Source organism: Trichechus manatus, unplaced genomic scaffold (genome assembly GCF_000243295.1).
Source record: "Trichechus manatus latirostris isolate Lorelei unplaced genomic scaffold, TriManLat1.0 scaffold00038, whole genome shotgun sequence".
Taxonomy (NCBI): Eukaryota; Metazoa; Chordata; class Mammalia; order Sirenia; family Trichechidae; genus Trichechus; species Trichechus manatus.
The window spans coordinates 16,741,738-16,759,939 of record NW_004443974.1 but is presented as its reverse complement, the minus strand read 5'-3'; the positions used below and the strand labels follow the sequence as shown (position 1 = coordinate 16,759,939).

The following is an 18,202-nucleotide window of genomic DNA, read 5'->3' as shown; positions in this document are numbered from 1 at the left end:
TGGCAATTTTTTTCCTTCAAGGCTTTATATATGTCATCCCATTGCCTTCTTGCCTGCATGGTTTCTGCGAGTAGTCTGGGCTTAGTCTTATTGACTCACCTTTACAGATGACTTTTTGTTTATCCCTAGCCACTCTTAAAAGTCTCTCTTTATCTTTGGTTTTGGCAAGTTTGATTATAATATGTCTTGGTGACTTTCTTTTGGGATCTAACTTATGCGGGTTTTGATGAGCATCTTGTATAGATATCTTCTCACCTTTCACGACATCAGGGAAGTTTTCTGCCAACAAATCTTCAACAATTCTCTCTGTATTTTCTGTTATTCCCCATGTTCTGGTATTCCAATCACTTATAGGTTATTCCTCTTGATAGAGTCCCACATAATTGTTAGGGTTTCTTCATTTTTAAAAATTCTTTTATCTGATTTTTCCTCAAATAAGTTGGTGTCAACTGCTTTATCTTCAGACTCACTAATTCTGACTTCCATTGCTTCAGTTCTGCTCCTATGACTTTCTATTGAGTTAATTCTAAAATTTTATTGTTAATCTTCAGGATTTCTGTTTGCTGTCTCTCTATGGATTCTTGCAGCCTGTTAAATTTGTCATTATGCTCTTCTCTAATCTTCTTAAGTTCCTCTGTTGCTTTGTCTGTGTGTTCCTTGGTTTGTTCTGCGTTTTTCCTGATCTCCTTCCTGATCTCTTGAAGAGTTCTGTATATTAATCTTCTGTATTCTACATCCGGTAATTCTAAGAAGTTATCTTCCTCCAGAAAATTTCTTGATTCTTTGTTTCAGGAGGTTGCGGAAGCCATCATGATCTCCCTGTTTATGTGATTTGATATTGACTGTTGTCTCTGAGCCATCAGTGTTATTATATTTATTTATGTTTGCTTACTGTGTCCTAGCTTCTTGTCTTGTTTTGTTTTGATATGCCCAAATAGTCTGCTCACGTGAGCTAGTTTGATTATTGGCACCTTTGAAGCTCTAATGTCCTGTCACCAGGTGGTTAGATATGTTACTATGTATGTGAGTCTAGGAGTCCATTTACTTTTCTTTTATAGATTCAGCTCAGGTGTCCAGGTAGTGGACACTCAGGTAGGTAGCCCCTCAGTGTCTAAGAGTAAAGCGTGTCCCTGTTCCCTAGAGTGGGCAGATGGGTAGGTTTTGCAGCCAGACTATGGGCACCCAATGCTGTTGGCTGTAAGCACTGGGAGGCACCATTTATTCTTGGACCCCTGTCACGGGTGGCTATGTGGCATGGGTGGAGCCACCAGCCCTCAGGCCCCTGATGTGGGTAGGTGAGGACCCTGCTTAATGGGCAGAGCGGTGTCAAATGTCACGAACCTGCCACTCCACCATATAGCTGACAGTTGAAGTTAGACTTCAGGTATATGCCCTGTCATACTGTGCTAATGAGGGCCTATGCTGTTGAAATGGGCCCACAAGTCTGTGCAAGGGTGAAAGGTATTCAAAGTCTGTGGACCCCTTATGCTTGTGCCTAGGCAGAGGAGCTGTGCCTACCCTGAGTCCCAGCTTAGGGGAGCTGGCAGATTATTTTTTCCTGTTTGTTAATTTGTTCCGTCTCCAAGGCCAGGAAAATGGCTCAGGGCACGTGAGGGGTCCTACATCCGGCCTAGGGAACACAGCAATCGCTGAAGACACCCAGGACCCAGTGCAGAGCGGGGAGGAGACAGGTAAATGGGATAGAGATTTTTTTCCCGAAGTGGGTGTTTTTGATCCGCGTGGTAGGTCAGACACACGTACTTCTCTTTTGCTGATTGAGCACCGCTTTTCACCGGCTCTGGAGGCCTGAGTAGACTCTCTGCCACTCGGTCTCTCCTGATGTGGAAAACGCCTCCCGAGTGCCACTGCTTGCCTCACCGTGCACACCAGCCAATCCAGCCTGAAGGGTGCTGGCTCCCGCTAGGTCAGGTCTGGCAACTCCTCACTGCTTCTGAACCGTCCCTCCCTCCCCCTGCCACTCAGTCCAATTCCTCAATTTTGCCTTTGATGTTCACGGCTCCTAGATGGTCATATATAATCGTTTCACTTGTTTTTTCAGGTCTTTGTTGTAAGAGGGACGATGGGAAGCGTCTGACTACTCCGTCATCTTGGCCCTGCCTCCCAATGACCAGAGAAGTCTTGATGGAGCAGGTAGGATTTGGCCCAGGCTGAGAACCACAGGAAGAGTTGGATGGGCAAAGGAGAAAGGGAAAATGGGTAGAAAAGTACAAGCATTCATATTGGGAAGGAAACAGTGAACAGGTCGGAAGGGGAATCTTATTACATTATCTCGAGAAAGAAAAAAATTTTGCATCTGGATAGAAGAATCAGGGCTTCTTGTGTCCTAGAGAAGCCAGTTCTAAATTACCCAAATTTGTTCGAGTCTGGCCCACCTGTGTTTTAAAATTTACTCTCTCCAGCCTGGAAATAACTTGACTGCAAACTTTTTATATTGATAAATTCATTATACTGTATTTTTAGGCAGCATCTTCTTTCTATTTAGATTAATAACCACATAATAATCACCTTTGCTGATTTACATGGCATCATTTTGAGAAATTATGGTTTAGATCAATCTTCTCTTTCCCCTTTCCCTCTGCCCTCCCTGAATTATTCCTGAGGAGGAAACCAATTAATAGTAGCTTGACTGCTGTAATGCAGGCTGCTCTACAATGTCGCAATGTCTAATAGAGTTTTAATTTTCCCATGGTGAGTCAATATTTGCTTTAAGAAAGAAAAATGTCACCATAAACCACTGCCCCAAATGAATTTGGTAGCACAGAGGCGAGATAGTTTTCTTTTCTTTTTTTTTTTTTTAGACAGTAATGGAAAGTGGATATGGGGGTGGGGGGATCTCATTCTTCACAAATAGGATTGCTTAGAGTTTTTGCTGCTGCTTCAGAAGATGATGGTTATTCAGTATTTTGCTTTGCAAATGCAGATGACTGTCAGAGACTCACCCATAGTTTAAAGGGTCTGAAACAAAGTCATTATAATATAGAAAAGGAGCAATTTATTCCAGCCTTTTAATAACTTGTGGGGAGTAAGGAGGAGAATAAGATTAGGCATCCCTGTTTGAAGACATTATGGTTGTTTCTTATTTCCCCAAACTCGAGCTGTGTGTGGAAACCAAATCCTGCTTTTTAAAAATGTATTCGACTTTTCAGCATATGCGAGGAAATAAAGTTCTGCAATCCTCCCTCTCATAATAAGTCTGTCCAAAAATGATGTTGCTCATTCTGTTGAAAGATAGTTTCATTTCCTTCTCAAAATTGGTATGAAAAATTTGCCTTGCCAAATGAACATAGTATACTGAACTTGTCAAATCCTTTCTCCTGACACAAATAAAAGATAACATTGGGTGGCAGCATGTAAAACAGCTCTGACAAGATAGCAAAGGGAGACAAAGAAATATACATATTTTGATTCTCTCTGTTTTAGAAGCTGGGGAGGGGGATACCAGCAGAATGACTGGCCAACGCTTGTGAATGCTTCAGGTAATAATTGAACGAGTCACTTTCATGTCGATTTTCAATAGTATAATGACCCCATTTCCAATTAGCCAAAACATGACAAAATCTCAACTTTTATAGCAGCAAAAGCTGCCAAGGAGAAGAGTGCCTGAGTGACAAGGCTCTTCATTCAAAAGTTTATGGTGCACCATGTGGCTGTAATTACGAATTCTAACACAGTGGGAAATTATTCCAAGTGTGTTTAAAAATAAATAAGGTAAATGATCACTCTCTCATTAGATCTGTACTCACATCATGTAAGGGACTTTTTTTTTTCTATTAAAATTGTTGATTGGAGGCTGTTAGCTGTTTATCAGCTCAAAATTATATTTCTGCTCTCCTAGGGTTTGCTGCCATTAAGAATCACGCCCGGCGCCTAGTTAGTAACAAGAAAAGACTCCTAAAACTGCAATTTCGGGGGGAAGAAAACACAAGCAAGAAACCCAGATTGCGCCTTCACCTCCCCAAAGGCAACACGCTTCTTTGTTCTGCTAAGAAAAATTAACCTCAATCTCAGCTCCAGGTCCCTAGATTGATTATCATAGTCATCTAAATACTGTAATCTCATTTTCAGCATCAGGATAAGGAGGTGGTGGGGGGACGCATTGAGAGAGGGGAGTGAGGCTGGAGAGAAAAAGAGAGCAAGGGGGGAAAAGGAGAAAACAGAATAAATTATCTGACAAAAGGAATCAGGTCTTTCTGCGTACAGAGCCTATTTCAGATCCTTCCACTTGATTGGAAAAGTTGATGAAGTTTAAATGAAGCAGAATTAGAACCTCAGGCTGCTGAGTATTGACAGGGGGGTATGCAAGAATGTGCACTTCGACAGCCTTGATTTCGGGAGAAAACAAGGGACGAGCCTAAATGGTATAATCTTCAATCAAATCCAACATCCAGACTGACAAGGCAGGGTAATGAGTTAGGCCAGAGCAGGCCTGTTGGTTAAAGAAATTAATCCCTCCCGCCGCCCTGAGACCAGCTTTGACGCCTATTGTGCAGGCCTCTGTCCCAGTCTATCTAAATGCTAACTAACTTCGAGGGTGAGCCGGACTGCGCTTTTCAATGCTGGCGCTAATCTGATAACAATTTGCTCCCTCTGATTAGGGAGGTGAGGGCAGGAGGGGGCCAAGGGTGGGAGAGGCAGAAGAGACATCTTCCCTCAGAAAGGGCCAGAACATTCTGATCGGCCTGGATGTTTTGCCCCAGCCATCCTGGCTCCCTTGCCAGCAGATGCACACATTTCAAAGAACCTAAAACCCAGGTGCCCACGGGAAACCAAGTGTCCACGTTCCTTTTTCTTTATGTCATGTCTCTACTTACAACTTTAAGTGGGGACACCTCAAGTGCAGGCCCCTTAAGGTGTCCCATCCTGATCCCAGAGTCCCTTTCCCGGGTGACCTCCCTTCTACTCCTTCCTTCTTTATATTAAAATCCCTCCAGATTTAATCCTTTCTCCGAATTTACCCAAATGTATAGCATCCAATTTCTCACCTCATCTGCTTATTTTCTATGCTGAAAATGACTTTCCTTTTCCTCTCAGCCTATCTGTGTCCTCCTAGTCCTTCCAGCAACTCCACTAGGCTCTTTGGGACCACCCCAGGCAACGGGGCCCTCTCCCTCTTCCCAACTCTTTGTAACAGTCACTCACGTTTGGGTCACTCCCTTAGCCCTACTTGCTTCAGTCTTGCGTAGTCAACTTGTAGGTGTGTGTGCGTGTGAGTGATATAGCTTATCTGCCCAACTAGAAGGTAAACTCCTTAGGAACAAAGCTGATCTTTTAGATAGATGTAGGCATAGATGGAGATAGATATGGATATAGATGTAGATGTGGATATAGATATAGATGTAGGTGTAGACATAGACACATATATAAACTAACTGGATTTTTCTCCCCAGTCAGGATAAAGACGTCTCTGGGGTAACAGGCAGCATGGCATATCATATAAAGAGCAGGACGAACTATGGACTCATGCAAGCCAAGCTGCAAAGCCCAACTCTGCCATTTACCTTCTGTGTGACCTTGGGCATATTACCAAGTCTTTCTGAGCTTAAAAAACCAACCTTGCAGAATTGAGATCACGTATGTAATAGGCCTGGAACTTGGTAGGTACTCACCAAGTGGTGCCACTGATGTCACTAAGTGCTTTTTATTTGCACAGGGGTTACAACTGTAGGTTTTGGAGTCACAGACCTGGCTAGCTCCTCCATGGATTAGCTGGATGACTGTAGACAAGTTACATAACCTCTATATGCCTCAGCTTCCCCATCTGTAAAATGGGAATGATAGTAACCATGTCCCATAGGATTGCTACAAAGATTTAAATGAGACGATGTGTAAGAAGGGCTAGCACAGTGCCTGGCACATAGCGGAATGCTCCTCGAAGGGCAGCTGCTGTCAGCTGGCATGGTGGTGGTGTCCGCTCAGTGAATGGGTTTACAGCCAGGAGCTTCCAGGAAGCCTAGACTCCAGACCTCAGCCTCCTCCTAACACTCCAATATGGGAGAAGTCAGGCCCGGGAGCATACTTCGAGGCGATCCTGGAAGGATCCACCGCAGGAAGCAGGTGGTTGCCTAAGAAAAGACATACCTTTCAGAAAAGCCAGGCAGGCACTTTCCTTCTAGAAGAGGAGTTTTTAAAAGACTTGCTTAAATCTCTGAATTTATGCCCACTGGGTGCCTACATAGAGAGCAAAATCTTCAGTGACAGTTTATAAGGGTTTTGGAGGCAGCCGCACAGCCCAGCACTCAGCCCTAAGGGACCCCTCAAAATCACTCCGGCAGTTCCCTCAAACGACTTGGAGAAAATGCAGAACATAACAGACACAGCGCTTGTTCAACTTGCAAAAAGTAAACAAACTGCAGTCGCTAACCCTAAACCATTGCAGCAAGCATTCCACTGATTGGTGCTCCAAATATCAGGCCTGTGACAGAAACAGGATGCAATTAGTGTGTTCGTTCCAGGGAAGGAGGATGCTAGATATTTTTCCTCCAGGCAAACTGCAAGATCCTGGAGTCCGGAACATTTGTCAATTTGTTGTTGTCATCAGCTCAGGGTGGGAGATGTGGTCGCTGTAGATGTGCTGTTGATTTCTGAACTCATCTCTCAGTCCTCTGTTCTGTGTCTTGTCTATTCCACTTGCTTTGGCCCCTGCAGGCCTCTCAGTCGATTAGCGGCCTTGCCAGACCTGGCCTCTAACTCCCTGCCCAGCCTCATCTCACGGCCCTTCCCTTAGGCTGGGTGCTGTACTCCAGCTACCCTCCCTTCCTTCTCCAAAGCTTCAGTTCCTTCATGCTTTGGGCCTTCTCACCTAACCTCTTATTTTGCCTGGAACAATGTCCTCCCACCGTCCACCCAAACATTAACACGCCCACACCCTACCTCTTCCAGCACCTCTTCACCAACCCTCATCTTACGAGTCTGGGCTTAATGTTACATCCCTAGCTTCCTGGTTACTCAGCCTCTTAGCACCCTGGCCTCCTTCACAGTGCTTATCCCTAAGGAAGAAAGAATTGGTTTACTGTCAGTCTTCCCCAGATCTCGTAAGCTGCAGGGACTAAGGCTGCCTGGTCCACAGAGGTACCCTCGAGGTCCTGCACACTGCCTGGCACACAACTGCCCCTCAATAAATGTTTTGCAAATGGTCAAATGAGCAAATGAAGGGTGGCTCAGGGTGGTTCTCGAAAGAGAAGCTTTTCAGGTGTGTGGGAATCAAGGCTCAGAGACTCATCCAAGGTTTCAGAGCCAACAAGAGTGTGCAGTAGACTGTAAACTCACAGTGGCCCTAATACCTGGTGTGCCTGGCCCAAGGGGAGTGTTCAGTACTTATTGAATGAATGAATGAATGACACGTAGCCTGGAGAAGAACCAAGGACTTTCAAATCTGATAATCTAGTGCATCCCCCTCTCCGCCACCAACCATGCTATCCCTTTTCCTGAAAAACTTTTTATCCCTCAGCCAAAAGATGATTTACCCTGAAGTTAATGAAGCTAAAGCTTCAGGGCCCCCCACTTGCATGGACCCCTTCCAAAGCCTTGGGCTAAGTTTCATACTTACAATTTTGTATTAAAGAGGGATCCCAAAAGCAGCAAGTTTCTGTTTATTGTCGATGGTTGCACAACATGATTAATGTAATGTCACTAAATTGTACACCTGAAAAATTTGAATTGGCGAATATTGTGTTATATATATAGTTCACAAAAATAATTTTTTTTTAAAAAAAGGAGGAATCTATCAGATTCAAAAAAAAATTTTTTTTTAAAAGGAGGACTCTACCAGATTCCAAAATTGTATTAGCTTCAAGTCATGCAAAACCTGAATCCACCTCTCTATCCCTGCTTATCCAGCCCCCTGCATACATTTATTAATCTTTCTGTCAAGATTCAGCTCAAGCCATCTAGTCTATGAGAATTTCCTTTGCCTCCACTAACCCAGGTGGAGCCGCCCTCAGTGCTGGGAGAAGATTGCATCCAGGTGACTGTCACTACATCTGCACCACTTTGTTTATTTTTATTCATGCCTCTTTCTGCCTAGTAGGTTGTCAGTTCTTTGAGGGCAAAGCCTATATGCAGGCTGCTAACCAAAAGGTCGGCAGTTCAAATCCACCAGCCGCTCCTTGGAAACCCTATGGTGCAGTTCTACTTTGTCCTATAGGGTCGCTATGAGTCGAAATCACCTCGACGGCAATGGGTTTGGTTTTGGGGTGGTTTTATTGCCTAACAAAACTGCCAGCAAATTTTCTAATTCCCTCAACAAAAATGTCATGGCCACCTCTCTCAATGTCTTCTTTGATGCCCCATCTTTGTGGGAGGCTGAGGCATCCAAGTTGCGGCTAATTCGGGCTTTCTCTCTGAATCATCCTCGAGGCTTGGACACTATGCTAATGGTTACAAATGGCCAGCGGTCTGGCAGTGGTATGGCCTTTCACTAACGCTGTACCTTGAAATCAAAGAGCTTCTGATCCTCCACTTTCATTCTTCTGGGCAAACACAAAAGATTTTGATCCACACAAAGCAATTTACCTTGTATGCTTCAGGGTTCATTGGTCTCCCAAATATGTATTGTTTGGTTCATATAAAAGATCAAAAATCCCTCTTTTGGGCTCATTATGTGTTTTCTACAATCCCTTTGGTGGGCCATTCTCCATCCTGTGTGCTACTTGTGTTGACCTTTCTGCTCATTGACCCATGTCAATCAGTTTCTTGACCGAACTCTGATGCCTTTAAATTACTGGGTGGAAAGTACAGCTCTTTTCTTTATAAAGTGCATTTATTTACTTCCCTGAAATGCTCTATTTAGCATCACAATGAGAGCAAAAGATCCAGAATGGGGCCCCGGCCCACTGTAAGCTTAATTTCTGGTGTACCAAATCATTTCTGATTTAAATCTTAGATTAGTTCATGCTGAGGGAAAACAAAACAAAACCCTATCAAGTTGGTGGGCCAAGGAAACAAAGCTTCGATGCTGGTCAGTGACCACTCAACAAACCAGCCCCTATGCTAATTCATTTATCTAATGACTTATTGAGCCACGCTGCATGGGTTGCTGGAAATGCTTTTTAATTTTTTTTTAACTATTTTTTTTAACATGGGTGAGGCTGAAGATAGACAAGGCTCAGACAAAAGCTAGCAAACTTATGCAAGCTACATCACTAAGGGGAAGAAAACTGATTCAAAAAAGCACATTTAAAATAGCCATAAAATATACTTGAAGAGGGTAAACAGAAGCAAACAATGGTTAGAGAAGCAATTAAAACCAAACTGTCTCATTTCTATAATCTTTGTATTAGGTTTTCAAGAGATCATGGACCAGGGGCGAACTAATTTCCCATACATTTTTGTCTTCTACTTTAGGGTTCCTCAAAATTGGCACTGTTGACATGTGGGGCCGGATGATTCTTTGTTGTAGGGGATTGTCCTGTGCACCGTAGAATGTTTAGCTGCATCCCTAGCCTCTACCCACTAGATGCCAGTAGCACCCCTCCACTGCTGAAACACCCAAAAATGCCTCCAGACATTGCCATATATTCCCTGGGGGGCAAAACTGCCCCCAGTTGAGAACCAATGGTCTAGTTCCAGAATGGCATCATCTCTTACATAAGAGTGTCATGTTTAATGTTAGTCTTCATTACAATGCTGAGAAGCAGGCAAAGTCAGTATTAGTACCCGCACTTTATAGATGAGGAAACTGAAGCTCAGAAATTAAGCCACTTGCCCAAGGATCCTTGAGGGTAAGCACACGGGATGCGAACTAGAAACTGGATTATTTTCTCCCTTCATCCAGCCACTCCCATCTGCTCCAGGGCACAGAGTTGCAGGAAGTTTGAGAGGGGATGGGTGACAGTATTTTTCAATGGGAAAGCAAAAGGGAAAAAAAAAGTAAGCATTAGATGGATTTGTATCGTTATAAATGTATTTTATAAGTTCAATTTTATAATATTTTCTTCAAATCAATTGATGAGAACAATGAGGTTATTTTGAGGAATATAAGAATTTGGAATCAGGATAATGGATAATAACAAAAGTGCCCACTTACTGAGTGCTCTCCTGTGTCCTGGGCATCTCCTCGAATCCTTGCAATGCTCCCGTGGGCCAGGTGCTAACTATTATCACCCCATTTTATAGCAAGGAAACTGAGGCTTGAAGGGTAGGTAACCTCACAGGTGGCACAGCAAACAGCAGGACAGAGCTCACATGCAGATATGTCTGGCTCCAAAGCCTGTGGGCTAAATCTCTACACTGGCCTTTCTTGCCAGTGAGGCAGCTGCAGTTTTATATCTGCCTGGGCAACCAACTTATTTCTCTGTGTGTGTGTATGAACATGAGCTGCAACCTAGAATTATTTTTAACGGTTTAACATGCATTCGAATTTACACTGATTTAGGAGCTTGAAAGAAGAGGTAAGGGGCAGTTTTATTTAAAGTTAAATCATTACCGATGACTAAGAAATGCTTGCGTTTTTGTGTAAATACAAAAGCTGGACAAGAGGCACCCAACACTTAAAATACACGCTAAAACCAATCAAAACACCCTACCATCATGACTGTGTTGTGCCATTGCTTGTTTTTGCCCAACCAACCAGAGGGCCCAGGGGCAGAAGCAAAAGCCCAGCAGGTGGGTCTGAAGTTTAATTGAGCCTAGTTCGACCACAGAACAGTTTTAACACCACTGCAATAGAATTACAGAGTTTTGAAATTTGTCTGCAGGGCCAGTTGTAAATCAAGAAAATATTGTCTTTTCAATCAGGAAAAAACACCCTGGATTATACTACGGAACAACGCTTGAGTGTGGATTGCTCTTGAAGGAGCTGGAAACGGCCACTGACTTGTTCACTCTGTCTTCAGAATTCTTTCTGGAGGAACAAGGCCTCCCACAGAGCTGGATATTGTTCTGAGAACCACGGAATCAGAAGGTGGCTGGAGTTCAGTGGGAGGAACCCAAATGTGAAGGTCTTATCTTCATTAATGCTTCAAAGCCAAAGCACCCCTTTCTCAAAGGGACAAAGAGTAAGGCGGCTCCTCTGTTGGAGCGGCTGCCCCTGGAGCGGTGATGAAAAGCCGGGCGAGGGAGCAACTCGGCTTTCTGAAATGGTCACGGGGCTGGGCAGGGAGATTAGTTCACTGCTTTAGCTCCCACTCACTGAAGGATGTGGCTGGGCACCAGGAAGAGGGAGGTTCTGATTTGAAACGAAAAAGAAAAAAGGACAGAGAGAGAGAGTTGCAAGGATAGATAGATAAACCCACGGCTTGCCATAGAAACAGAAACCTGCCCACTGGCCAGCCGAGATTGGGCCATTAGGATGGGCAGCTCGTTTGTAATCCCCTCCTAACGTTTTATTTTCTCCTATTACGTTGTAATTGAGTGTAAAAGGATTTGTGCAATCAGAGTATATTATCATCAACAGATAAAGCCAAAATAACGTTTTCACATTTTACTCAAATGTAATAAAAATACTGGCCCACGCTGAGATATTTGTACAACTGTGTGTTTTGTCTGTCTGCCTGCTTTGCATTTGTCGTTATCTATGTGTTTATGTTCACTGGCATCAATATTTATTAGAGACATTAAGCTATTAGTGGGCATGGTGTGGTTGCCTAATTTTGTAGAGCATCCAATTTGAACACACTGGCTCTAAATAAATGCTTCCTCGTGATGGTAATGATAATGATCCCAGCAGCGATGCTCAGACTTGTAAACTAGAACTCCAGTTGGAATGAAAACCTAAAAATACTTAGGAGCTAAGGAGAGTGGAAGGAGTCCTGGTGGCTCAGTGGTTAAAAGTGCTTAGCTACTAACCCGAAAGTTCGGCAGTTCCCCCGGTCTGAAACCCTAGGGGGCAGTTCTACTCTGTCCTATAGGGTCACTATGAGTTGAAATTGACTCAGTGGTTAAGGAGGGTGGAATCATTCAGCCCCAGAGGACTGGATTTTTTTTTCTCTCTAATTTCTTCACCCCAGATTTGAATCTGCCTCTTCACCCTTCAAGATCCAATTTCAGATCTGTTCCTTCATAAAGCCATCCCCAAATCCTGCCCAGGGCTCCCTCCTGCAAAACTCTAATGCTTCTAGGTAGTGCAGTTCACTTGGTCCTTACAGGGAGTGGTCTATGACATTCTGTGTGTGTGTGTGTGTGTGTGTGTGTGTGTGTAACAATAAGAGCTAACATTTCCTGGTAGGCACTGTGCTAATTGTATATAGACATATATAGATATATAGATATACATAAATATACGTGTATATATGTGCTAAGTTTTATATATGTATATATGTGCTAAAGGAGACCTGGTGGTGCAGTGGTGAAAGCGCTTGACTGCTAACCGAAAAGTCAGTGGTTCAAAACCACCAGCGGCTCCTCAGGAGAACAATGTTGCAGTCTGCTTCTGTGGAGATTTATAGCCTTGAAAACCTGTGGGGTCACCACGAGTCGGAACCGACTGGATGGCAGTGGGTTTTTTAAAAAAATATGTGCCAAGGTATATGTACAGCCCTGGTGGCACAGTAGTTAAGAGATCGCCTACTAACCAAAAGGTCAGCAGTTTGAATCCACCAGCCACTCCTTGGAAACCCTGTGGGGCAGTTATACTCTGTCCTATAGGGTCGCTATGAGTCAGAATTGACTCGACGGCAACGGATTGTTAAGCTGTATAGATGTATATATGTGCTAAGCTATATATATGTGTCCCATCTCCCAGCTAAATAGTTAATTCCTTGTGGGCAAGGGCTGTGTTCTAAACTTGTTTCCCCGACCCCCCAAGAGAGTTTAGGATGCCATTAGGCATTTAGTAAACTATCAACAAATATTTCTTGGCCATCAACAAGTCCCAAGATGTTGGTAGAGCTCACTTTGTGAAGAAAGTTGAGTGAAATGATATTGGAATCAGATTCATTTGTGAACATTTTCTGACTGCCTGCTGTACAGAGTATAACCAGTCTGGGTTGTCATTAATTAACTAATTTGGTGTGTTGTGGTCAAAAGAGCATGAAGCTGGAAGTCAAGAGACCTAACTCTCATCCAGCTCTGCCACTGGGTCAGTGTAGCACCTCAGGCAAGTCTCTTCCCCTCTCTGGGCCTTAATGCATCAAAAAAAAAAAAAGAGTTGGACTAGACGTGTCTGTAAGCCTCCTTCCAGCCCCCAAGTGCTGGGGTCCTATGACTATTTTACAAATGTATGCATTTCTTATTTGTGACATAAACCCTCACAGAAAAACAAAGTCAGTAATAAATTATGAAAAAATCAGGTGCCATGATCATTTGCGCTAAGGGTGCTCAATTCAATCAATTCCACCCCTGTACATAGCCTGCCTCTCCAGGGCGACAGAAGATTCAAGGTTGTCAGTGGAGCAAACCAAGCAGTCTCTCCCTATAATTGTATTGACAGGATATCAGCTGAGCTCCGATGGCAGGAAGGGTGCACCCCTGACAGGTTCTATGAAGGAGCCTTGAAAGCTATTGTAGCAGGATTCTATGTTGAGTCACAGAATTCTGGGGAAATGAGAATCAAGTAAAGAGAAGCTTGGTTCTTTCTCTATTTAATTTTATTCTTCCCAGAGAGTCACTTTTGAAGAAAAAACTTGATAACTGCACATCACTATATACAATAGGGTAAAAGCCCTCCCTAATGGAAAAATATTAACATGACCATCCATGCCTCTTTGTGGCCACGCAGAACACCAAGTTGATTCAATCAGTTTCATTAAACAAGCAGTTGGTTTGGTTTTAAATGAGGCAAATGGCTGTTGAGCATTTGTAGATAAAATACCTGTGTGGCTGTCTGAGTTCTTCACTTTTCACTTGGTTACTGTGGCATCTTGCAGACATGTTCTTGAATAACTGATGTGTATACGTCCTGTTAAATTCCATGGGTGTGAAATAGTAGTATTGGGTTTGTTCAGTCAGTGTCTCTGCATTTTAAATGAAAAAATACTGATCCTATTCACTGGAGAAAACAAGCCAAACAAACAACCCCCCAATATTGTGAAATAAATGACTATTTCTAAGATGCTATAGTCTTCCAATATAGATGCACACCTTCGGGTTCAGACTTGCACAGACAAAACCCAAATACACTTCAGTTCCAATAATCCTCATAAAGACACCCAAGGCAGAGGGCACCTCCAACCTCTGCCACACAGAACGAGGAGCAACATGCTAACCCCAGGTCTGAAACTCTGGCTTGCAAAACTGACATGCCATAAAGAAGAAATCCAATAGAAATTTCAGTAACATATATATATAAAAAAAAAAAAAGATTTAATAAAAAAAAGGTTTCACAACCTTGAATACTTCCAATTTTCTCTCTTAAAACCAAAAGCCTGACATTTTTTCACAGTTCAAAATTTCTTTAAAATATAAGAAGCTGTTTGGATTAGTAAAAATAATGCTAGGCTGGAAGTCAGAGAACTTAGCTTCTAACCCAGGTTCTGCCAGATTCTAGATCAAAAAGCCCACCAGAGAGAGCCCAGGTGTCTTATGTAAAAGGAGGTTTGAAAATTGTAACCGCCAAGATTCCTCTTCGCTCTTAAATTCCCTGCAAACTTTTATTTCTGTCAGGTTTTGATAACAAGGCTAGAAAGTCTTACAGAGGTGGTAACTAACGAGATGTGGACACAATCTTAACTGCCTGGGACTAAAGTAGGTATCTTGTGGCCCATCACGAACCCAGGAAGGAAATTAAGAGGGAAAGGCTGCCCCCTAGCTGCCCCCAAAAGGAGAAGAGACTCTCAGGTTCGATCGCCAGAGAGCGCTTGCTTATAGCAGCCAGCTGCTCCGGCTCGGTCACCACTGCCCAGGGCAGCCCTGCTCCGCATCTCATGACCTGAAGACAAACCCCAGTCAAGGGTCAGTCATCTCCTGTACATTTTCCAAACCTAGGTCTGGGTTCAGGAACCAGGTATTGAATTCGCCCTGGAAGCTGTTCATCTAGTGCCATCCAGAGACCAAACGTTGTCTTTGATATAGCGGTGGGGGATAGAGGGGATGGGAGGATGACGAGTAAGATGAAAAGGGGTGGGGGGAGGGTTTTTATATCGCTTGGGGTGAGTATCCAGTTAACCAGTTGTCATCAAGTCAATTCCAACTCACAGCTACCCGTGTCTGTCAGAGTAGAATTGTGCTGCATAGGGTTTCAATGGCTGATTTTTCAGAAGTAGATCTGGGTAAACGTGAATCTCCAACCCTTCATTAGCAGTGGAGTGCATTAACCATTTGTGCCACCCAGGGATTCCACACACTACTAATTCATTATGGATAATAACTCCATAGTGTCCTTCATTTTACATTTAATAGAAAATGAGTAGCTACGCATGAGTAGCTACTGGAGTAAAAGCAACGACCTAACATTAAAGCAGCTAATCAGAAGCGGTGGACTTGATTCTCTCCCTTTGATCCCCAAATGGTGAACCCTCTTTATTTCATCTGTCTGCTGAGTGGCTCTTCCCACCTAGAAATAAGTGAAGGAAGGACCTTGTTCCACTTTAGGGGGCCTAAAAAAGGAGGCATATTAGATGGAAGGCTCTGGAGCATGATAAACAAGCTTCCCCAAGGACCAGCTTGCCTCTTCAGTAAACTCCCTCCCCTGCAGGGACTTAGCTTGGAGAAGACAAGAGGAGAGAGTCCATGTTTTCCCAGAAGCAAGTTAACTCTACAGAATCTAGCACAGTGTTAAAAAGTCCAGGTTCCTTGTACCCAAAACCCCCAAAACAAACAAAAACAACAAGCCTCGGAGCTTTAATCAGCGCCTGGCCTCAGTGAATAATCGTTGCTGAATCCCTGGTTACCTGCCCACCTGGGTAAACTAACTGCTCACATTTTTAAAGGCATGCTGCCCTCCAGTGGCACAAGATAATTTGCTCCATAACTGGCTCCCTAAGAATCCTACCAAACTACAACTTGGGTTTGCCTGTGACCTGGGGAGGGCGTGGAGGTGCCACATGTGCACAGCCCGTAGGAGTCTGGGGTGATCACTAAGAGGGAAAGGACTCTAAAGTGCGGGAGCGTGCAATACAAGGCGAAGGTGATCTACTTCGAAACTACAGCTCACTCGTCCCTGCAGGGCCTCTTAGGGCAGTGATTCGTGCTTCCCCCCACCCCTTTTAGGTTGAAATTTGGATAAGTTAAAGTGTGTTTGAGCGGAAATTAACTTGTGAAGCGATACTTTCAGGAGAGATACGGAAACACTTGCTGCGTGGTTAGCCCAGCGTGCAAGGGAAAACGAAGAGGCCGGAGGTGGCCTGCACCCTGACAGGGTTGGCAGTTGTGAGGAAGGACATAGACTTAGGTGTATGCGGCCTGTTTGCCAACCGTGGGTTCACTAAATGCCTCCTGGGGAAATAGCAGCAGCCAATATTGCAGGCTTACCACATGTCAGGCGCTGTGCAAGTGTCCCGCAGGGGTCTTCCTGTTAATCTTCCCAATCACCCTTTTTAACGGGTGCTGGTACGAGTTGGAATCGACTCGACGGCAGTGGGTATAGGAATATCATCCCACTCTGAGGATGAGAAAACCAAGGCTCAGAGAGGCAACTCGACTTGCCCGTGACCGCCCGGGAGTCCAGGCCAGTCCAGACGAGAGCTGGAGCTCGCACCGCTGCGATCGGACAAGGGGTCCGCTAAGGTCCGCGGCTCGGCAGGCAAAAGCCCCCGGCAGCTTCGGTGCCCGTGAGGGGGCGAGCGCGAAAGGGTGGTGGGAGTCTGGGCTGCTCACCTTCACGATGAGCGGATTCTGATACATGGAATCCCTCACGACCCCCAGCCTCTCGTTCTCCATGCCGGGCCGAATATCTGCCACGGTCAGGGGTCGCCGCGGAGGCGGGCAGATCTGGCTGACCGTGCGGCGCGCCGGCTGCTTCTTTTTCTTCCATTGCGTGATTTCCCTGCAGGCGGCTGCGGCCTCTGGCATCCTGGGGGTCGCCGGGGAGTCGGTCGGCGGGCTGAGTCCCGCGCGCTTGCTCCTCGGGCGCCACCGCGTGTCCCGGGCCGCGCCACCTGGACCCCGGGGTGGGCGACGGGCGCCGGGTCCGGTTCGGAGCCGGGAACACCTACCCCGCACTGCCCCCTTGTTACAAGGAGCTCTGAAACACGACATGAGCCCCTTCGGCTTCTGAGAGCGGCTTCTGGGCCCTGCGCTGAGAACTGAGAAAAGAGACAAAATCAAGGCCACCCCTCGAGGAAGGATGGAATGGTCCGTCTCCGTGACAACGGGACGCCAACGGTGCCCGGGTTGTGCCAGTCGTCTTCCTTCATGAACTTACTGGTGGCTACAATTGTAAGCCTACTTAGAGTATTTTTAAATAAACCCGTTGCCGTCGAGTCGATTCCGACTCATAGCGACCCTATAGGACAGAGTAGAACTGCCCCCATAGGATTTCCAAGGAGCCCCTAGTGGATTCGAACTGCAAAATAGACATGGGAAAAAAACCACGAATCACCACTGGGTTGTGTTAAATCGACGGAGCTCTGGAGGGTCATTTACACTTGACATTCGAGTAAAAGATACCCTTCCTTCTCTCCTTTTCACCCTACTCCTCGCTTCTCCCCACCTCTGCTCCGCCCATCCCCTCACTCTCCACCGTACACACCCAGGATATAGTACGAAAGTTTTCATGATGAAATAGAAGACTGCATTCCAGGCCTGATGTTGCCACTAGTCCTACTGAATGATCTTGGACTAGTCACCCTCTTGAGCCTCAGTTTTTTCTTCTGTGAAATGAGTAGGAAGGGAAGTCTAGAGTTCGGTCGATGGTTTCCAAGTTTGTGCAACACGATGGGAGGAGGGGAAGGGTTTGAAAAACACAGAATCACAGGACGCACCCTAGACTCATTGAATCAGAATATCTGAAAATGGGATCTAAAAATCTGCATTTTAAAAATTCCCTTTCCTCCCAAGGGGCCCTGGTGGCGCAGTGGTTAAGCGTTTGGCTGCTAACCAAATGGTCGGCAGTTTGAATTCACCAGCCGCTCTTTGGAAACGTTATGGGGCAGTTCTACTCTATCCTATCGGGTCGCTGTGAGTCAGAATCGACTTAATGACAATGAGTTTGGTTTGGCTTTTGGTTTTCCCCTCAAACTTTTACTTTGAAGAAGTTCAAACCTACAGAAAAGTTGAAAGAGTAAACGAAAATTCATAGTAGATTTCACTTAAATCCACCAATCCTTAACACTTGCCACCTTTGCTTTGTCTCTGAATTGTCTCTTAA

The 18,202-nt window shown here is 44.8% G+C and overlaps 1 protein-coding gene across 1 annotated transcript in view; it reads right to left on the bottom strand.

Moving 5' to 3' along the window:
* Positions 1-16,905, bottom strand: part of CFAP77 (cilia and flagella associated protein 77) — a 170,425-nt gene extending 153,520 nt beyond the window's left edge. Inside the window, exon 1 of the mRNA XM_004375782.1 lies at positions 16,711-16,905. Coding sequence (XP_004375839.1) covers positions 16,711-16,905 — 195 coding nt within the window. The remainder of the gene's footprint in view (positions 1-16,710) is intronic.
* Between the last annotated feature and the right edge of the window lie 1,297 nt (positions 16,906-18,202).